The 22,830-nt window shown below is 47.4% G+C and overlaps 1 protein-coding gene across 1 annotated transcript; it reads right to left on the bottom strand.

The window, feature by feature from the left end:
* Nucleotides 1-262: 262 nt before the first annotated feature.
* URM1 (ubiquitin related modifier 1) lies at nucleotides 263-17,168 on the bottom strand. The gene is made up of 5 exons (XM_005527216.3): nucleotides 17,096-17,168; nucleotides 14,314-14,384; nucleotides 2,267-2,348; nucleotides 1,200-1,248; nucleotides 263-507 (listed from the first exon to the last, which is right to left on the bottom strand). Exons 1-5 carry the CDS (start codon nucleotides 17,128-17,130, stop codon nucleotides 439-441), a joined length of 306 nt encoding a protein of 101 aa, XP_005527273.1. The 5' UTR covers nucleotides 17,131-17,168; the 3' UTR covers nucleotides 263-438.
* Between the last annotated feature and the right edge of the window lie 5,662 nt (nucleotides 17,169-22,830).

The following is a 22,830-nucleotide window of genomic DNA, read 5'->3' as shown; positions in this document are numbered from 1 at the left end:
TTGTTTCCTTACACTTTCCCACCCTTCCCATGGCTGGTGTGGAGACTGTACCAACGTTAAGCATCGTGTTAAATGAATCCTGGTTCCCAGCACCAGAACACCTCACTGCATGTTAAGACATGTTATCCTATTCAGGGTTCAGCACCCCTCTTCCTCCTGTGAAAAAAAACCAAAGTCCCACATGCTGAGGTGCTCTCTGCTTGTTAGGGTACCTGGAAGTGCAGTCAGGAGAGGTGAAATGAGGACCAAAAGACGGATGCTGTTATGGTGGACAGAAGGCCGCAGGCTGGCGGGGCTTTATTTGGATGTCTAGAACAAGTGAATGCAGTGGGAAGATGCAGAGACTGGACACAGGCAGTTCAAGAGAGGTTTGGGTGGGTTAAGGTTTTTGTTTGTTTTTTTTTCCCTGGATTTACATCCTCTTGTTTTTTCAGGAGTTCACCCGCCGTGCAATGTTGAGATGAAAAGCACATTATCCTGGTCCTGGAGTTTATAGTCCAGCTCACCCTGCAGGCCAAGAAAAAAAATGAAAAACTGTTTAGATGTCATTTGCAAATACAAGCTGCAAAGAGAAAACAGCTCATAAAAAGATGGTGAGTATTAGGGAGAGCAGAAGGGGACAGACTGATGTTTTCTTCATAACAGAAGCAAAGGTGAGAGATCAGCCACAGTGCTGATGCTCATCACCCCACATCGCTTTCTGGACAGAAATTTTGACAGAATAGGTGGTTGCCTGAGGCAGGGAAATGGTGAGGGGCTGTTTGTTGTCTGAGCACAACAGTGGGATAAGAAAGGAAGACATTTACCAGGTGCCTGTTTGAGTTGAAATCTCCCTGTGGCCTTTTACCTGCCAGGCACCACCTGACTTCAAGGAAGGTCCCAGGCGCCCTCTACACTGTCACCCCACATGTGGGGGGAACAGCCAGCAGCCACAGGTGCAAAACCCAGTACCACAGACCAGGGAAAAAGGGTGATCTCTCTTCAGACCCTGTCTGGCTGATGAGACTCAGCAGGTTAGAGAGAGGCTCCAGGCTTTTGAACAGCCACAGTACAGGAGATAGATTCCAGCCTGCCCCTTCCCCCTCAAATATGAGATGCTTCGCTTGGGGCAAGAATCAGAAATAGCTTCTGTGAGAGCAACCACAGAACAGAGAGAGCAATATTTTCAACAAAGAAAGTCAAACTGAAGGAGTACAGACCATTAGTTCCCAGTCTGCCTCGTTGATGAGCACCAAAATTCCTGGCCTCCTGCAGAATAGAGAGAAATAATTAGGATACAGGCCTGCTAAAAGGCTCCACAAATAGTTAAGAACAAGGGATGTCACAGCACAGATCACAAGCTGACTGCCTATAAAGCCAAAAAAGGGATCCTAGCATGGAGGTGGAAACAGGTACAGTCTGTGCCCTTTCTAGATCAAATAAAGGGGACGCAGGAGCAATCCCAAAGCTCATTTGAATGAAAAGGCACCGTTCCTGAGGATGCTCCAGGATGACTGCATTTCCGTACGATGCAAAAAAGCCAGGTAATTAAAACCCACGCACAACAGTCGAGCGCAGAGAGCTCAGTGTGAAGGTAGGGAAAGCCATTCCGGTGCCCCTACCAGAGGCACTAAACACCTGGGATCCACTCCAAGCCCCTGATTCTGAGCAAAGGGATTCCCCCTCTTTGATCTTCAGTGTCCTGCAATTGTCTCTCCTGTTACCAGGGGACCTGGCACATGCTTCAGCTCACAAAGATCCGTGACGAATGTTAAACACCCCCAGCGCCACCCCGCAGTCAGGGATGGCTTGCACAGCTCACTCTGCTCCATTTCTCTTGCCTTCCTTTTTTTTTTTTCCTACCCCCTCCTCCACGAGACTGGCCCCATTTTGATAATAAAAATACATTTCCCAGAAGAAGTATTTGTTGGCATTTCTCAGAATGACTGCTTCAGTCCCAGTGATGTCAGCAGGGAACAGACAGACCTGCTAAAACTCCTGGAATTGAGGATACAGGTGCTACTCTGTTCCAAGTGATAATGAAGAGAAAGGTTAAATGGCCCTGTTTCATGTTTAAGGTTTAAAGATTTGGGGTGAGGGCTGCAAATGATGCTCTCTGTGGACAGTGCAAGGTGTGGGTGGGATACCTCCCACTATCACTTAAGCAATTCCTGTGTTTTCATGGTCATTGACTTACTCAATAGGAAATCTGCCTCAGAGGAAAAATCCCCCAAACTGTGGAGATCAACAGAGAAACACAAGAAGCATTGATAACAGTTTTACTCACACAGATTCCCCTTGTATAAATAACTCTGGTCGCTCTTTCAACAGATTCTGTTTGATCCACTTGAGCAGGTTTCTGATATCCCCTGGAAGAAAGAAGGACAGGGTTTACAAACTAGCTGATGGCTCCTGGTGATGCCAGAGCAAGGTGATTGTTTATCCACGAAAGAGCAGATGAGGAACATGCAGGATGGATGGGGATAGCTGCAAAGAAACTCACAGACAGTCCTGTCCCTATGGTTTGGCAGAAGAGGTTTCCCACAGAAAGCTCATCCCACAAAGAATGAATGCAGCTCCTGCTGAAGCACCAATCTGGCAGCAGATTCCTGATGTTCAGGTCTCTGACACATCCCATATCCTGTACATTATCTTGTCACCCAACAAATTATGTCTAATTCTAATGTGTGCTTAATTAGATTTAAAAAGTCCAAACAAGCAAGGCTAAGAACCTGAATGGAGCAAAGACAGACACTTTTGACCAAAACCAGCACAAGCTCTTGGAGACATTGGCAGCTCTGGGGCCCAAACCTGTCCATGGCCATGCATTAAACAGACAGGAGGGCCCTGACCCGTAGTTGCATTTTGGACACTTACAGCATCCCTCAGCATCACACCTGCTGCTCTGGAGTGTTCCCCATGCTGTGCCTGCTCCCTCCTTCTACACTTCACGCTTAGAGCTTCTTTATTAAAGCTCAGCCTTTATCTTTCCATTTCAGTAGGTGACAGAAAGGATTTGTCTTCATGTAAAAGAAGGAGGAGACACTGCTGGCGGGTTTTTATAGTATCAATTTTACTTTGTGAGGCAAAAACAATTTCTTTAGTGATAGCATCAGTTAATTTCCTATTGGAGAGGTGAGAAGAGACAGAGGGGGGGAACAATCCGTTACAGGGTTTAGAGAATCTGACAAATTGCAAAGTGGAGTTCTCCTGCATTTGCCTCTATATTTCACTGTTCCACAAACCACTTCATCATTCCAAATCCACAATCAGTTATTCTCCCGGGGCTCCTTTAAACAGCCCTTTGAAAGCCCCAAAAGAGTTTTATTTGTTTTCAAGAAGCGAGGAAGCTTTCTGAAGGCACAAATCCACCAGTGAGGGCTTTAGCCCCACTCCAGGAGGAGCAGGGATGGCAGGATGGGTTTCTTATGTGAGGTAAGCTCACTGCAGTCATGAGGAATCTTTCCACACATGCTTCTCTGAGTTAAATTCACTCTGTGTACCATTCCCCATGTGCTTGCTCATGACCAGCAGTAATATATGCATTTGTAGTGGCTTGACTCAGCCCAGGCCTTTCCCCAGGATTTTATAGGATCATGAATGTTACCCAGAGCCAAACCGGGGTTATTCCAAATAATGTCACCCTCACTGCTTCTGTCACACCCAGGATGAACAGCCCTGGTGTAGACAGGTGCACATCAACTAGGCAATGGGGATATGTCCATCTGCAGCAGATGGGGGCCTCTTCTCCTGGGGAAAGGGGGAGGGGATGCTCTGAGATTCCCTCTGTTCCCCCTGCTTTCCTAGTGCATTGGTGCCTTCAAACCAGCACTGACCCCAAAACCCCAATCTCACCACAGGGCTGCCCAGAGCACAACAGGTATTGCTACCTCTAAGCACTGGATCACTAATCTGGGCAAAAGGAGCTGCTTTGTGCCTCAAAACTGCCTGGTGAGCTGGATCACCTGCCTGGGGCCAACCCATGACTGCCTTGTAATGAGAAGTAGTTAAAAGAACAAAATAGACCATTTTCTGCCTCCTTCCTAGCAACATGTACCAGTGACAGGGAGCACCACTAAGAAGGTGTGTGTATTTACATACAAATACACACATACATACATATATATGTATATATATATATATATATATACACACACACACACCACAGCGGTCGGTCAGCCATCAGAACAAGAGTTAACTGTTAACTACATTCACCTTCCCCTGAAAAATTCTGCTGCAACGTCAAGCCCTCAGGATCTCACACCCAAATGGCTCCCGCTCTCCACCACCAAGAAATGAAAGCTGTAAAGGAAGGAAGATGGAGAGGAGCCTTCAGGAGAGGGAGGGGGTTGTGAAGGGGACACCAGCCCCACTGCAGCATCACCCGCGAGCTGTTTCATATTTATGCACTTGCAGCAGGGCGCACAACAATGAGCTGTGCCATATACCATTCTCCTTGCATGGAATAAGCAGCCCTTTCCTCTGGGACCTTTCAGGAGAGATCATTTAAACAGAAATGCGCTGCACTAGCTGGATAAAAGGCAGCCACCTAGAAGCAGCCTGGACGGAGGAGCGAGAGGACTGATTTATTCGAGGCTGAGCTCCAAGACTCCCTCGTCCCATCTCCTTCCATAACAAATGTTATTTTCAGTCCCACCTGAGCCAACATGCATTTATTTCTATCCAGAAGTCACGTACACATATACTGAAGAATTTAAAGAGTAGGAAAAAAATGCAGACATCCCTATGCACGCCTAGAGCTTGCCCATTACAAAAGGTACAAAAATTAAGACCCTTTCTCCACAGCCAACTTTAAGACAATACTTTCATCTGCTTTATCAGCACAGTTTTTTTTCACCCACCTTCATTTCTCCGTGTCCTATACACCAATATTACTAGAAGAAATCAATTATAAAGGATGACAGATGACCACAGCCACACCAAAACAATCTCCCACAAGAAAGATATTGAAAAGAACAAGATTACTTCCACTGCAAGTGGTCTGTGGAGAAGCCATCTTGCAGCTCAGTGCCTCAACAGCAATCTTGATCAACAGTTCAGGACTCTGTGTTCTTATGATGGAAATAATAAGAGGTAAATTATAGCACAACTGCTTATCTCTTACAGTTGACATATGTAGTGTTCCTAAGACATTTTCTTTCTGATACTATGCTATGGGTTTAACAGGTTTCCAGCTCCCTGGGCCAAGGATTTTTCTATGCAAATAGCAGGTTCTCTAGAGATGACACATAAAGAAGGAAAAAATCTCAGCCTGGTCAGGCACCACATCTGCTGACAAGTTAAACCATCGTTACAATGCAGTGATTTCACACTTGTGTTGGTTTGGAGCTGGCTCCCATCACAGAACAGAGGCATCTGCTTTGGCAGGAGCACAGCTGTACTACAGGTGCTGTGATTTGCCTGTAAAACCTGCTGTGCATTTTGGCTCCGGAGGGAGGTGCAGGTGAGAGCTGAGACAATACAGCATTTTGCTCCAGCATCATCAACTTGAACCCAGCTCATCCCAGTAATGACATATTTTTATCACTGCTGCATGGTCATACTGAAATCTTTTTGGTAGCCTACTCCATTTCACTCACAGCAAACAAATATCACATCAAAAATGCACTCTTAATTCTCATTAACTGTCCTCACCATTGGCAGCATCAGAGGAGAAGCAAGACTGAACCAGCCAAGGAAGTGGAAATATTCTCAAACAGCAAAGGAGGGACTGAAGCACATGGTAGTAAATCCCTGTCTTATTTCTACACAAAGGCAGCTTCTGCTGCCTGTGCTAACAGCACATCAACCCTCTCCAAATTCTTAGGAAAAATAATCTAAAATTAATTAATAAAAAAAAAAACTGACAAACATTTGAGAAAACTGCTTAGTTCAAGTGCACAGATGAGAGCTGAAGCCCACAATATATGCAGAAAACAGATCACCCAGCAAAACACAGCGCTCAGGAAAATGAGATGTGTGCTTGCAGTGACACAAAGTCATTGCCTTGTCACGCAAGAGGACAGGATGCAGGAACTGCAGTGAGTGCACACAAAACCCAATAGCCTCGGCTCCTGTTCAGCCCAGCTGCATCACAAACACTCCTGGTTGTGGCAGACAGAACTGCACAGTCTGCTCTGTCCTCCTGCAAATCCTCCAAGGCCTGACCTGCATTGCCCCAACTGCTCCTTCATGGAGAATCTGCTGAGCTTCCTCTGCAACTGGAATGCATCTAATAGTCCTTTTTAGCAGTGCCTGGGTTCATTTGCACCCTCAAAAGCAGGGCTGAAATCCATAGATCTTTCCTAGCTCAATAAAACCTCCTGGGCCTGACAGATCCATCAGTGACAACTCAGAAAAGAGGGCACTCACTGTGTGCAGAGAGAAACCAGGTGCCTCGAGTAAGAAACACCAAGCTGAGTGTTGCAGTAGAAGGATCTCACAATGAACTCATAAAGGTGCAGAAACATGGAAGGATTTTGTGCAACCCTGATACCAGCTGACCTGGACACACAGCCCTTGGCCCCCAGGGAGCTGCACAGGTAGCTCCTAGACACACATGCAAGGACCAGACATCTCTGTGTCCCCTGCCTTAAAACCCACATACAAACTCGCACACAACCTCAAAGGGCACCCAGAAGGTGTAATTACACCCATTTTCTTGCCCTGGTTGCAGATCTGGGAGATTATTTCAGTGAAATAGGGGAACCCTATAAAGGCTGAACCATGGAAAATTCCCTTCTGGTCTGCAGTAAATAAGATATATGTGGCACTGGTCACTAAGGGGTCAGTGCTGCAGGAGCACAGCGCTTTCCCGGGCCGCCTCGTGGACACCTCCCTGTGGGGTACCATTTCTTTGACCCAGAATAAGATCATTTATCATACTGACCATGGCTGAGCTCCAATTTGCTGAGGTCACTAACTCTGGACGAGCGCTGCTCCACCCACATTCTCAGTCACCGGCCTGTAACCATGACAAAGCCCCTTCCCTGCCGCTCCTCTGCCATTATTTCCCCTGTCTGCATGGAAATGTATGGAAAAACAATTTGTATGTCCCTTTCCCTGCGTAAGCAGCTTGTTTCTAAAACAGACAAACCAGCTCCCAATACCTGCTGCTCTTCCAGGTGCATGATTGCTCTTTGCTTTCGGATCCGAGCAGACCCTCCAGGAATCTGCTCTGGAAAGGGAGCTCAAAACCAGATCTAAGGGATCCTTTCCAACTCCTCCAGCCTCCCATCTGATATGCAAATCACTCTCTGAAGCAGACCATGGTGTGCCATAAACTGCAGAAGAAGACCTGGAATGGCTGATATAAATGGAGTCACAGGCAAATGGATTTGGTATTACGCAGAGTGAGCAGCCAGGCAAATTTTGCAGCAAGAGCAAAATCCATTTTCTCTGACAAGTGCACAAGCCAATCCTGCCACACACTGGAATGGGCAGTGATTTAAGAACTAGGGAAGAAATTAGGGGTAACTACAGCCAGGCATAAGAGAACTGCAATTGTTGCTCTCATCTCTTCTTGTCTGCTACAAATGAACACCAAGGCCTTGGTTTCTGTAATTTTTAGTTGCTTTAAGACATCTTTTTCTTGCTTCTCATTTAGAAGAGAAATGCTCTTCTTAATTTTCTTATGTCCACAAAATGGGAAAGGATCACAGAGGTCTTTCATAGCCTTCCTTTTAGCAGTGAGGACTCAGAACCCAGCTATCACCCAGCAATTCTCAGCCCTGAGGTTTTAATCACAATGCTTAATGCTGGAGAGGAGCTGCTTGGGATCTTCCACTCTCCACAGATTGCTGGTAGGGAAATACAAGTTCAAGGGATCTCCAATCCCAGTGCTAGCCAGCAGCAAGCCTCCAGATCCATCAGCTCCCATGACAAAAAAAGCAGCTTCGAGCTGATTCTCAGGGTAAACCTAATCCCTACTCATTTCCAAAGTCAGAGCATCTAATCCCATAACACCCAACACTATTGTCACTTCAGGCTCCCCAATAAATGCCAGTGCACCAAACTGTCTCTTTTAATTAGGATCACAGATCACTAGTGTTGGCCCAGGGTTCAAAATTGTCAAAGGAAGGAGCTGAGAGAGCCTCAAAGACTATTGCCCCAGCAGCAAAGTACCAGCCTGGGGATCACAGACATTAAAAAAACCATCTCCTTAACAGGTCCTGTGATTTTATCCCTCTGCCAGTGCAGAATTATTCTCAAAAAAAGACCATCCTGAGCCTTGTCTGCTCTGATTTTAAGAGGCTTGAGCACTGTAGACCTGCTACCAAACCCCAAGGAGACTGTGCCATGGTCTAATAGTTTTTGCAGTCAGGAATCTTCTACTAAAGCACTAAACTCCCATTTCTTCATTCCTCCCTATCAATCTATGCTAGATGATATTGCATCACACTGGCTATAATCTGTCCTTTCCAATGATAAAGGAGATATCCCACCTCATCACTTTTCCATTCATTTATCCTGTTTAACCTTGAATGTTACTGGTTAATTTTTTTTTTAAGCTCTCAGCAAGACAATTCAGAGAATGCATTACTAACCACCAGTGTAAAGCTTTGACAAAACCCAGCAAAATGAAATTTCCCCTCTCTCCTATTTTCCTGGTTTCTGAGTTTTGGGTGTGTGCACAGGCACTGAGGGCTAAAAAGGAAAATCTTATTGCTATTAAAGAGACTACACAGAGCTGATGTGCAACCCCAGACCATGGAGGAAGGTGGCTGCTCCTGCCAGAGTGGAGAGGGATTCCCTGGCAGCCTGGCACTGCTCTGCACGCAGCCAGTCTGGCCGAGGGAATTCCCTGGGCTGGGCTCTCCCTGGCACTGCCAGCTGGATCAGAAAATGCCTTGAAGTCAAATCCTTGTCCCCCTCCCAGCTTGGCTGGTGGCTGTGTCCCCTCTGGCTGCTGGATGAGTCAGTGTCTCAGCTCAGCTCAGGAGAGTGCCATGATTTTATTCCTCTAAATACAGAAATTGCCTCTCACTTTTGGGCTCAGATCTGCTTTGCTATTATTAGACTTTCATACAGGGCCAAGCACCATTAAACTGATTCCTGACCACCCAACCCAGCCACCCCCACAGATACTCCAAGCCCCTCAGTCTTACTTGAAAGGGAAAAAGAAAGGGCCAGTGAGATGATCAGGGTGGAGGAGAGGGGGGGGTAAGATTTACAAGTGAATGGAGGTAAGAATGGAGCAGTTTGTGGGATAAAGGGGCTGCGGAGGGAGCTTTACAGATGTGCAGAGGGACGGCGGCTCATTGTTTAATTAAGCAGAAAGTGGCTCTTTTGAAAAGCAATTTTGCACAGGAGCTCTGAGCTCAGCAAACAACTCCTGCGAGTGAGGGCAGGAGGAGAAAGGAACAGCTGGCCCGGAGCCGTGTGAACCGCATGCTAAGCGGTTTAAAGGGCCCGGATCCTCCTCCCCAGCCCTGCTCCGCTGCCACCCTCTGAACAGCGCTGTCAGCACAGCAAATCCCACCAAGAGAAAAGAGGGAGCGGAGGGGGGTGGGACAGAGGGGTTATCCTGCTAGGTGTCCGCACTGCAATACAGCGGCTGGGAAGGAGGGTGTAACAGCCAGGCTTTGTTATCCCAGGGATTTGGTCACACACAAGAGCTGGTTTCCCAGTGCCTGGGAAGCTCCTTCCACAATGAGTTGGGATGAGCTGATCCGGTAAAGCGGCTCCACGGCCTCCCAGGAGGGTGATGGGACTCCTCCTGTCAGGACAGGCGTTTATTTCCCTATTCCCTCTAAAGGGAGCCGTAGCCCCGCTGGGACAGGGACCTGGAGCCGAGCCCCACGCCAGGAATTGCTCGATCGTGACGTGGCAGCGCCGCGGCATCTCTGACCGCGACAGCTCTGATGCTGCAAACACTGCTCACCCTGACTGCCTGAGCTCTCACCCTGCATAACCCACTGAGCCCCCTTCCCTTGTCACCAAATCTATGATTTCCTGCCTAAAAGAGATGCACGAGTGGGATGCACGAGAAGGGGAATAACCCAAGTCCTTTGAGAGCTGCAAGTACCACACACTGTGGTTAAAAAGATTTGACTGCATGAAGTTCCATGGATCTATGGGGTTTTTTTTTACCATTCTTCCAAAAAGCCTCTACATTAGCAAATATATTTTTATTCTTTCTTTGGAGCAAGTTTCAAAATGTTAGGAATAATAAACAGAGCAATAAAAGCATGCCAGAATATTAATGACTCAACTACGATGTACTACCCAGCACTAGGCACTTACCAAGAGCCAACGCCAACCGCTACTCTGGATTTTACAGGCTCTTTTGGCCCGGCACCCCAGTAAACGCTGAACACATGCCATGCTGTATTTTGTAAGCCACCCTGCCTGTAACACAGGTCTGATCTTTCAAGATCCCTAGGCTCTTTTCCGAGCAGATGAATGCTCCCAAGTCCCCAGCAGTCCTCCATGCTGTGCAGAACAAGGCCCCTGGAAAGCAAAGCTCTTGAGGAGCACACTATGCTCTTCTCTACAGGGATTGAATATGAGCAGTATTTGGCAGATTATTTTAATTTTCCCTCTTAAAAAAAAATCTGATTGGCAGTGGGCTTTTTTCCCCTAGAGTTTTGATAAAGGGAAACCACAAACAATTACCAAAACACACTGATCAATAATTTAACCTTCCAGACTTGTAAACTGCCATAACACAATGTGAATTCTTGATTAGTCCAGAAGGTCCCAGCGAACACCAGTGAAACTGGTCACTGCTGCCCCAAAAACACAAGTTCCACCACTGAAGCCTCAGGAGAAGCTGGAATTCAAAGGTCTGTGACAGCAGCCTGCAGTACACGTGCCAGAGACTTTACACACAACCCCAACCTCTGGGTACAACATCCAGAAGACAGCCCAGCAGAAAGGTTTTGTAAACACTCTTCATCAGATGATGCTGCTGAGCCAAACCTAAAACGACTGCAAGGGTTAAACAATGCCAGTGACCTCCTACCCTTCCAACAGCATCCATGCAACTCACATGGCCAAGACAAATCCACCACTGTGAGTCCCAGTGAGATGGAGGAAGGAGCTCCAGCATCACTTGCAGAGCAGTCATACAATGATCTATTTGATTATTGAAGCACTTGGTTAAATTACTGTGGCTTGTTTCAGGAGGAGGCTGCCAAATACATTTTCAGTTTTTAATCTGGGGTTTCTCTCTTTTATGCTCCATTGTCTCTAATAGCCTCTTAGATGCTTGAAAATAAAGTTGATTTCCCTGCCAATTTAATCCTCTCTCCATGTGACAAATATCGTTATTCCCCCAGCTGTTTTCTTCCACACACACTGTTTTTATGCAGAAGAAGCCAACAAGGCACGATGCCTTTAGATCCTCTAACAGCATTATCAATGAGATCATCAGAACAGCCAGAAATTTGGGACAAGATTCTTGTTTAACATGAGGTCTTCTTTCTTCAACAGCTCTACAAGATTACACAGTCCTGCAGAAAATGTGGCATATGTGCTGCCTATGCACATACACCATATCTTTCTAAATTCCCACTTTGGCAGCAACTTCAAAATGCAAGCTGGGACAGCTCCACTTGGAAATAAAGAACAGCTATTTAACTGACATCAGGATACAAAATGCCCCTCGGATAATAAAAATAGGTCCCGCCACGTGGCTGTGCCCCTCATGGCTTGCTCTTGTCCCATTTGCAGCTTCCTTCCTCCTGCCTTTCCCAATCCCTCCAGGAGTCCATCTCCAGGCATCAGAGAAGGACAGAGAATCAAATCTTCTTGAGAAAGTTAACTGGATCTGGAACCCACCTACTTTCCATCTAGTGCTTATTATCAGGAAAAAAGAAATGACCACATAAAGAGTTTGCTCAAGCAACATTATCATTTAGAGAATACTGATTGTCCCTGCAAACCACGGAGCACAGCTTGGTTTTTTTTTCATGTAAATATTTGTGGGTATTTCTTCATATAATTTTCCACCTCCCTTCACTTCTGGGATATTATAAAAATGCCTAAACAATTAAAATATAGGTGGGCCAAATAACCCAGAGAGAAGCAACTGTTCTGCAAAAAGGAGGACAAAGACAAAAATAACCTAGAAAAAGGGAAGAGTAGGTAAGAGAGGCCAAAATGGCCAAAAATAAACTTGGCAGCTAATGAAATCACTTAAAATGGGGTTAGAAGTGCAGGTCTTCAAGTAGTGTTCATACTACAGGTTTTTCCCTGGAGAATTCAGTGACGGACATTGAGGGTAAGGTAAGCAACAGGATGTGCTGAGTTGAACTGAGCTGTTTAATTTCTCTAATCATTGCAATTCTAGCAACACAAGGGCAGCAGGGACCTGGCTATGTATATCTTTATTTACCCAGAGAAGGGAGAGTTAAAATTTCTTAGTGTGAACAAGGGAAATACACAGCATTAGGAACAATATAAATTTGCAAGAAAATTACTCATATTTTCTGATATGATTCCATTGATTGCTCAGCACTACAACGTAATTGTCTTCTGGAAGTATCATGAGGGGTGTTTCCAGTAATCCTTTACTGTCAGACACTCCGGCCACCTCTGCCTGCCCCACCCCTGGGTTGGGCTATAAATGTCACTACAGCAGCTGCCTCACAGCTCAGTTTATGTTCCTGAGATGCTGCAATCCACAACCAGCCCCAAAATGAAACATCCCTGGCAGCCAAGGCACAAGACAGCAGCAAACCAGGGGCGTTGACAAGGGGGTACACTGTCAATTCTGCCACTCCTGTCCCAGGGATAGCAGTGTCTGGAAAACAAGGCAGAGGGAAAAGCTGGGAGCAATAATGTCAGCTGAATCTGGAATGAATCACTGGAGATCATGAGTTTGAACCCTGAGGCTGAGACAAACCTTCAGGGAGAGATTTACACCTTAGGATAAACGCAGATCCTACTAAGGCTGCAGAAGTCTTCCCAGCAGCTTCAAGTGGGAATGGATCAGGCCACATACAACTGCACCACTGACAGCCACCAGGCTGGAAGAATCCCTCTTTGGTATTAATACCCTCCCCTCCCCTGGCAGAAATAAACATCTCCTGTAATAACCCCTTTTTCTTCAGCATCTGATCATGGTTTGAACACCACCAAAACAGTGGGCGTTACTGGGTATTTTAAATTTACAGAGCACTGAAGAAAATTATGCTCTAGCCCCCAAGTTTATAAACCAACTAAATGAATGTTTGAGTGTTTTAGCATTTCTTTGCTACCTTTTGTTTAAGGATCTTAAGTGCCTCAACAGCACTGGAATTTAATGCTGAATTCTCTTGTGATACATGAAAGTATCAGTAGCAACAGGGGAAAGTTAAGCAACATGACTAAACTCACAAAGCAAATCAGCATCACGTCATGTTTCTGGAGCCTTAGTCCCTGTCTTTAACCACAAGGTAACACAATATTGCAGTATTCCTATTATATTTGAATTACACATACTTATGTCCAAGCATCAAAAGCACTTCTACCAATCTCTAATTACTTCCAGGCACAGCAAAAGGATTTCAGGCCTGGAGGTTCCCAGCACATAGATTATGATATCAGCCATTTGTGAGATATTGGTTGCTAACATTCCCTCATGGCTTTGTGTTATTTTGGTTTATAATCCCACTCCAATAGCATAAAGCAGTGCTATCTAGCTGGAAAAATTCAGAACATACCTGTGGCAAAATTACACTACAACTGAAGTATGTGAGCTAGTGCAGCATTGCTCAGTATTGATATTCCAAATTGCAAACCAGGAATTATGACTGCTTATCCCTGGAACACTAAAATCCTGGTTTTTTATTGCAGGGAAGGCCATGGGCAGGATGTCCAGCACCCTATCTGAGCATTACATTTAATGTTCTCAACTGCAGAGTTCATATTAAGATTATTACGTTTACTCGAAAGGTCAAATGAGTAGATAAACAACATTCATGTTTCATTGCTACACATTCCCCCACATATCTATACACCACATAAACACACACACATATATTTATGTGCCTCCTGGAAACCTCAGAATAGGCAGGAAAAAACAAAGGAGAGAGGATGTTATTGGTAGTTTCATGTAGCAAGAAAGGCAAATGTAGACTTGATGGAAACATCCAGAGGCTGTTGTCTATCCAGCAAGAGGGAGGCAAAAGTCTTAAGGAAGGACTTGATTCACAAGTGCTTAGAGGACAGGAAAGACCTCAGACTTTGAGAACTAGTCCCTGTTTGCCAAGCTGCCTGATCCATGGTATGTCTGAAAAAGCTTTTAAAATACTTTGATTCTTGCTGGCAACTAGAAGTGCTGTACAAACCAGTTTTGTTTCATTTGTTGTTACTCTGTCAAGTTATCCAACAGGTTCTGATACTCACAAGGCTCTGGTTGACAGGGCAAAGTCACCTGATGCTTTTTGACACCATCGAATAAGAGTTCTGCACCACCTCTGAAATAAAAACAATGAACCACTGAGATTTTGCTTTATTGTCAAAAGAAGGCAGTACAAAAGAAGCAATTTACATAGATGCCACAACAGAGAAAACAAATGACACAGACTATATTTAGCACAGGATTCCCTTTGTCTTTTTTTTCCTGTCACAAACCAGAAGTCCACAGGGGAAGCTGCCAGCTCCCTTTGCCAACAGAGAGAGGAGGCTCTGCTGTGGGCCAGAACCCCACGGTGCCAGGCATCATCCCAGCGGAATGGGAGGATGGTTCCCATCTCTGTGTGCTCCCAAACCGCTGTGCAGCGCTGCCTTCCCTCTCCAGCCACCGGCACAGCTTCCACTCAAACAGCTCTACAGCCACCACACTACATCCAACACTGCTCATCCCTAACACCTGCTGGCCAGAAATCTCAAAAATTGAGCATCCTTCTGGAATAAATATCCCCTCCGTTTCCACATGTGAACACACAGAAAGGGGAAATGACACACTCCAAGTTGCAGAGCAAGTCAGAGCCAGCAGCCCCAAAGTCCTGGCAACCCTCTCTTGATCTACAGACTACGAAGTGTCCCAGAGAGAGACTTCACTGGGAGCAGCAAGTGATGAGGGTGACAAGGTAAAATATAAATAAATAAATACACAATCTTCTTCTACTGAACAACCTGATGTTCATCCCTCTTCTGACACTTTGAATACATTAGGGAATACCCTCAGATAACATCTGATGGCCTCAGCAAGCACAGATCAGTGTGAGCAGGATATGCAGAGGCTGGCAGATAAAGGAGCTGGTCCTCACACTGGAAAAGAATGGGACTTGAAATGGGTCCAGGTACCTAACCTTAGGCTCCTCAAAAGACTAATTTGTTTTTGTAACTACAGCTTAGAAGCCTCAGCAAGCTCCTCACCTCTACTCCTGCTCTGCAGAAAGTACAGTTGTGAAAATCCTGAGCTTTACCAACATCAGTCATTTTTCATGATGTTGTGAGGCCTCAGACCAAATTCAGTCTTAAATTATAAAATTTAACATGTGAGTAGGGACATGGAAAATAAACACAAAAGCTACTTGAAGTTGCAGGACACAGAAGCAGAGAGTGCGAGCTTTTGGCTCTAAACTGAACTCTATGCTGGCCGAAGTTTTAACAACTAGAAAACTCTTAAAAAACTCAATTCACTTAATATTAAACATATATAATATAAGTATAAAAATGACCAACCCATTTTTAAAGGGCATATAATTGTGGCAAAATGTTCTTCCAACTTAAATGCAGATTATTTTGGAAAAATTTTTCAATGAAGCTACTTTCTGGGAACTTATTGGTGCCTCTCCTCCCTTGGAAACCAACAAAATAAAGAGAAATATTTAAAACAAGCAATCCCCACCTAAGTATCAACAAAGATACTTCCAGATGTTATTAAGTTCCTTTAAATTCAATATCTAAAAATGCCACAGTAGGTTTTCTTGGCTCTGCAATGGCAGAGCACAACAGAACCCTTGTTATGCCTTCGACAGCATTGCTTATATGCAGCAACTCTCCTAAAGAGCACTCTGTTGGTGTTCTTCCACCAGCTCACAACAAATAGTTATCTAAAAATTGAAGCAGCGATTATTAACGTGAGCCGAGATTCATGCGAGGGAACAAGTCATAACAATTATATGAAAAACATTTTTTCATGTAATGAAAACAAGGTCACGCTTTGTTACAGCGGGAAATGTAGATTGCAAGATAAGGTCCTTCTGTAAGACGCGAGCTGTGGGGAACTCAGCTGTGGTTCCTACATAGAGAGCTCATTTATGCATTTCCAAGGGAAGCAAAAATGCATCTCACTCTTCTGGGAAAATTAGGAGAGTTGCTGCAGCTGGAAGCAGGAAAGATAGAGGAAAGGATTCTTAAGGAGAAGGGTATTTAAAGGGTTATGGTATTTCTGTGTTCGTGAAAGGGTGGGAAAAAGTGAATAAATAGCAGCCTTTTAGCTTCTGCTAAAAGAAGGCTTTAATGAAATAACTCAAGTATTTGCACAAATATGCACAGCTTCCACTGCAAATGCTTTAAGATCCCAGGGCCAGAGCATGAGCAGTGCTGATACTACAGCAGCAAAGGCCTGGAAACTGAAATGGTACAGAGTGAGAACCTGGCAGCTTTACAGACCTGACAGGGCTCAAACACAAAGCACAGTGAGGGCACGTGTCCACACACAAACACACACAGAGACAGTGCTCAGAAAAGAAAAAAAAAAAAAAAAAAGAAAAAAAAAAAAGCCGAGAAACGAGAGGGAGGTTTTCACAAATATTTTTAATAATTAAATGTTTTAAAAAGTCGAACAACTCAAAAAGGTTGAAAGAGGTGAAAGAAAAAGAAAGGCCTGGCACAGGAAGATCACAGAGAGACGGGAGCGAGGCCCAGGGACAGACGGGCAGATGGCCCTGCCCCACACTGCGTACACCCTCCGGCGGTGTCCGGCCCCTCCCGCCGATGCCTGGTTCCCCGGTTCCCCGGCGGCGGCCGCTCCCGCTACCCCGGCCCGCAGCCCCGTGACAGCGGCGGAGCCCGGGCCCAGACGCGCCCGTAGCGGCCCCCCAGGCCACACGCAGCCACCGCCCCGCCGCAACGCCGCGGCCGCCTCACCGAGAGACCGGCTCATCCCGGCCCACCCCTCCCCGGCCCTCCGCCCGGCCCCGGCCCCGGCCCCGCCGCCGCCGCCGCCCGCGCTCACCCGAACTCCACCTGCAGAGACACGGGCGCCGCCATCTTGGCGGCGGCGGGGGGGGGGGGGGGGGACGCGCGGGCACGCCGGGAGGGCCCCGCACACCTCCGGTCCCGCCGTGCTGCGCCGGCCCAGTCCCTCCTGCCCCCGGGTCCCTCCTGCCCCCGGGTCCCTCCTGCCCCCGGGTCCCCCCTGTCCCATCCTCCCCGCTCCTGTTCCTCCCCCGGAGAAGCTCCCGCACCAGGTGGTGTTATTTTAAAATACCGATTTCTGCACCAAGTTCAAGCTTCACCGCGCAGAGAACTCCCTTTATGTGCTCAGAACCACACACAGGGCCCTGTTCGCTCAGCACCTGAGCTGCGCAAAAGCAGGAGCTGCAAACGAGCTTCCCAGCGTGGGTTTCCCAGCAGCAAAACTGCTACAACACAAGAAGTTCCACCTCAACATGAGGACGATCTTTCCATTGAGGGTGGCAGAGCGCCGGAACAGGTGCCCAGGGAGGGTGTGGAGTCTCCTTCTCTGGAGACGTTCCAACCCCACCTGGACACGTTCCTGTGTCACCTGCTCTGGGTGACCCTGCCTTGGCAGAGGGGTCAGACTGAATGATATCCAGAGGTCCCTCCCAACCCTACAATTCCGTGATTCCATGATGCCAGCCTGCTGCCTCGCAGCTTGTCGGGATTGTGGGGGACCAGAAACAGCTGGGTGATGCTAAGGACAGCTCCTGTCAGCACCAGGAAGATGCAGTTCTGCATCAGGGATGGCTGTTCAGCATCTCCTCCTGCTCGGGCAGCCGCTGCCAGCCAGAACACCCCCACGGCGCCAGGCACCCCCAGCACAGCGTTAAACAACGCGGCTCACATCTGTCGCCTGTTTGTTTTCCCCTCTTGTCCCCAGAGAAGGCCCGTGTACACAGGCAGAACGCAGCCATGGCGGTGACAGCTGGGCTGTGCTTCTCCCCCACAACATGGAGCTGCACTGGTAGAAAAACTGCAGCCCCTTAACCCTCCCTCCACTCAGCGGAGGGTTTGGGTTTAAAAAATACATGTACATGTGCACACATGCACATAGAAATGTAATAGCTATGCATATACATGATGCATTATGTGTAAGGGGCATAAATTTACACAGACAGATTGCTCTTCGTTTATGCTAACGGGGGTCAGAGTATGCCTAACCCCGGGAGCAGAAGGTGGTGGTGTTTGTAATGGCCTTTTGTTCTCTGAGGAGATCATTCTCTGGGCTGGGCCCCAGGAAAGGCTGGTCCCTCCAGCAGATGAATGCTGCTGTCGCTGCCGGGGTTACATGATGGCAGAGCCGTGAAGCTGTTGACCGTGGTCTTCATCCAAAAATTCCATGTGGATTTTATATCTCTCTAAATCCCAAGGCTTTTGAGTATCTTGAAGATACAGCCCAGGATGGAATTGTATGAAAAAGCGGCCTGAGGAAAGAAGCCTTCAACAAAAATCTTTACTTCAGAAATGAGTGAAACATTCTGTGTTCAGAGGATCTGGTAATTCCAGATCTGTGTTTGTAGTTATGGTTTTATATGAGCTATTCTTCTTGCTTCCAGAAATCATTTATGAGGCCAAATAAAAACAGAACTAGCTCCTAAAAGAATCTTGATTCCTGACTTACACAACAAAATGGTACAGATTTAGTGTTAGTACCTTCCTGGAAAAACAAAAATAAATTACAAGAAAGGGCACAGTAATCATAAGTACCAGTTTGGCTCATTGAAACATTCAAAGCTGGTTACTGTTAACAATTGTCCTGGACAAAGAGTGACCACATGAGGATTAAGGGGACGTTTTTATGGACATTTTGTGCTTGGGAGAGGAATGAGTCCTGTCTCCGTGCTGCACAGTGAAATCAGAGCACCACAAATTCTCTGGGATATGTTTGGGATGGGAAAACTATGCATGCAATCTCCTCAAGAAAACATAGCTGGAGTGCTGTAAACATGGATGGTGGTGGATAACCAGGTACATAAAACCCGAATTGCTGTGGTGCTCTCTCGGGTTACTGGGGCAGGAGGCCGCTGACCAGTGGCTCCGGCTGCTCCCACTCCCCTCCCACAAAGCCAACTGCAAAGGGAACAGGTTGGAAATTGAGCCTGGCAATGAAGAGAGGTTAATTTCTTTTGTCTCATTCCCATCTTCTGTCTTTTTTCCTGCCATTTGCACACTTTCTTTCTCTCCTTGAGTGCAGAAGGAACACGCCTCCATTTCCCCACTGAGGGTTTATACTGGAGGAAACGTTTAAGTCGCCATCACATCCTAGAGGGAAGCATAGTTTATAAATACAGCAGGGCCTAGCACTACGAGGAAACATTTTATCAGAGAGCCCCGAACTGACGATTCAATTATTTTTCAATAAAACATCAGGGGAATGCGCAAACAGCTGCTCGCATCCTTCCACACAGCAAGTCAAACTTCAAGGGGAACAATAGCTGGCGAAAGGGGAGCCATCGTGGAGGCGGTGACAATGGGTTTCCTTACTCGGGGCTTTGTTTGATTTCCCCGTCTCAGTTTTGAACTCCCTCCGCCGGAGAAAGGCGAGGGGGTAGGACGGGGAGAGAGGGAAGCAGGCAGAGGGGAAGGAGGGTCAGTGGGAGTTAAAGCCTTTTGCAGCCTTTCTCTCCCATTCATGTGGTAATTGGGTGTCAAGCAGAGATCAGTAAGATGGAGCCCGGCCTCTGTGCCCGGGTTAAACTGCAGCAGAAAGAAAGCGGGAGCTGAACCGATGGAGGCCTGAATGTCATTAGGGCGGGAGGAAGCGCCTCTCCCCCGGGAGCCCTTCTGCCGGGGTGCTGGGCTGGGGGGGCCGCTTCCCATTCAGGGCATCCCTGAAAGCAGCCGGACAAAGCGGGAGGGCGTCCGAACAATGCCGCACCCCCGGCTCTGCCTTCAATAGGGAGCTCTAAACAGGCGTTTAACCTTCAGAATAGCTGAAAGTGATACTCAAAGCTGAGGGGGTGGCTCGCCCGCCGCTGTTAGCCTCTTCCTGCGGCCGAGCCGGCGGCCACTTGGATGGCCGGAGGCAGGAGGAAGGCTCTCGCTGCCCTCGCTTCCTCAGGCCCCTTGGCACAGCGCTGCGGGTGTGCCGGGCCCCGTGCAGGTCGTGGGAGATGTCACCTCCAGGGCAGGATCAGGCCACAAATCCTGCCTGGGCTGGCAGGGTGCTGGGGGCCCTGGGAAGGCTGCTCCGCACCCTCAGGGATGGGACTAGAGGAAGGCAGGGCTGTAACAAGGAGTGTGCGGGATGCGGCACAGTAGGGGTCATATCCCACTTCACAAGCCTGGGATCATTTGTCAAGGGATCAGGGAAGATATGGGCAATGACCCACGTCCTGAGCAGGAATATGTCCTGGACTCGGATAGCATCACCATTGCCTGCAATTCCTGGTGTTTCCAGCCTGTACTGTGTGATCTTAACTGACCAAAGCTCTCCCAGAGCCTGGCCTGCCACCATTTGTGCCTGTGTATGGACTTGTAATGAACCAGGAGAAAAGCAGTTCAAATACAAGGTTAATTTGGAAGGTGGGATTTGCCACTGAAATGGGCCAGGCTCAAAGAAAGCAGAGCAGGATCCATCCCTGTTCCCTGAGTCTCACTCAGCTGCACAGTCCAGCCATCCTGTGCTGGCCAGGAGCTCAGCAGCAAACAGCCCTAAGGACATTCTCTTCCCTTCTGCAGCCTTTCTGCTTTGAGAAGGAAAGGTGTTGTCCCTTCCCTCTTAGACAGCATGATGAGATCTTCACAGACCATCATTTTGTGGAATCCCTGGCCACACAGTCCCTTCAAACTGGAGGGAGAAGCCACTCCTGGCCCTGCTCCTGGTTACACTGGAACCACTCAGGGGAATCAAGTATTTCCATTTCTAAAGGGTGCACCAAAGGATAGTCTCTTCTTTAGTCCAGAATATTTCCCTGTCACTGCTTAAAGGCAAAGGCAGCTCCCCAGCGTGCAGAGGAGCAGGCAGCTGTCATTGTTTGGGAAGGCTCCGGCACACCAAGAGTGGCAGTAGGAGGCTGGAGAGATGCAGTGTTAAAGATTGTCAAAGACTTTCTCTGCAGCAGAAATTAATTTCACCCAGACAGGTTCGGAGCAACTTGCAAAGCCTCCATCTCCATTAAGACTAAAATACACTACAATTTTGCATAGCAAGCATGGCCTGGCTGTGCTGGACCTAGAGCAGATCAGAAAGAAAGTTGCCACATTTTTTGTCTTGATATGTTGTCACTGTGCAGGACACAGGGTCTGGGAGAAGCAGTCATCTCCATGGGGAACAGTACATTCGGTGTGTAAAGCTCTTTGGCTTTGCTTAAATTAGCAGTTTGATAATAACCCTGGAAAGGATTTTAATGTTTTCTTAACCTCATGCAAACAGAATTTTAAGTGTTTTAATTAAAACAGAACAATACCTCATACTTTATGTATAGGACTTTTATCTACATGCAGCTGTTGAGCCAGACAAGTGCATTGATCAAAGGGGAGGGATGTCTCACAAGGTGTCTCTAATCATAGAGGATTCAATTAGCCTCTTCCTTAAAACTGCACAAATAAAAAGATATTTTAAAAAATCAGACTATGATTAAACACTGGCTACTTCATTCCCAATACCTCTCTGCTGGAAGTGTTGTGTCTCAGCATTGATCCCAGGCTCAGCACCACACCTGCACTTGTATTTCTGGGCCAAGAGCTGCAGAGACACTGGCACATAAACTTTGTTTCTCCAGAGGAGCTGGGACTTTAGAAAGGCCCCAGGATTTCAACCCAAAGCTGACAGCCAGCAGAAAACCTCTAATTGGTGTAGCTGTGTGTTTCAGGGAACCTTGAAGCACTGCCAAGTGTGATACAACCTTCCTCAGTCAGGACAAACACAGCCCCAATGGTGAATGGTCCCGGGCACCAGATCTCCAGAGGGGACCGTCGCTGAGCAGGGGGGCTCCTTTGAGCCTAACTCTGAGCTATGAACACACCTCCCTGGGGCTCCCCTCTCCCTGGGAAACCCTCTGGCACAGAGGTGTGTGTGGCACGTGCACGCCCCAGCCCCCTGGCACAGCCCTGCAGATCTCTGCTATCAATGGGCTGTGTACCACAGCCCTCCATGATGTCTGCTGAGTGACAGTGACTTTTCCAGTGACTCAGCACATCCCATCTACCCAGAGCAGGAGCTCTCACCTCGGGGGGGGCTCATCCTGCTCCTCTTGCCTGCATCATGCAGCTCCCCCTCCTCAGAGACAGCCTGAAATACAGGGCTTGGGGTGAGTTCCCAGCTATGCTCCAGCCAGGGCCCAGCTCCTGACTTGTGTTGGCACCAGCAAGGGCTACATCCTGTTCCTCTCACAGGCCTATAATTCCCATCCATCTCCAAAACTCAACGTTGCAAGCCAGTCTCCATTTGTATGGGCTCACTTGCAAACAAGTAACAGCCATACATGCCTAAGCTTTCGAAGCTGTTCACATCTGCGTTTAACAGGCAGTGCCCTGAATGCATAATTTGCTTGGTAGGCTTTTTTAACCTACCCTGCTCTCAGACAGACAGAAACAGAGCACTGAATTTTGCCCTCCAAACCCTCTTCCTTCAGCATTAGCCATCTCCTCCAGGGAGGGAGTACAGTTCCCCCTGTATCCTCCTCTACTACTCCAAACCATCCATCTCCAGATGGCCACCCCCAGGTCTGACTTCAGGGAGGCCAAGCTTTTCCTCATTGCCTTTAGCAGAAGGCTGGATGAGGC

The sequence above is a fragment of the Pseudopodoces humilis genome, chromosome 22, assembly GCF_049639895.1.
Source record: "Pseudopodoces humilis isolate 2021_Gansu_Grassland_sample_001 chromosome 22, ASM4963989v1, whole genome shotgun sequence".
NCBI lineage: Eukaryota > Metazoa > Chordata > Aves > Passeriformes > Paridae > Pseudopodoces > Pseudopodoces humilis.
This window is presented reverse-complemented; position numbering and strand designations above follow the sequence as displayed.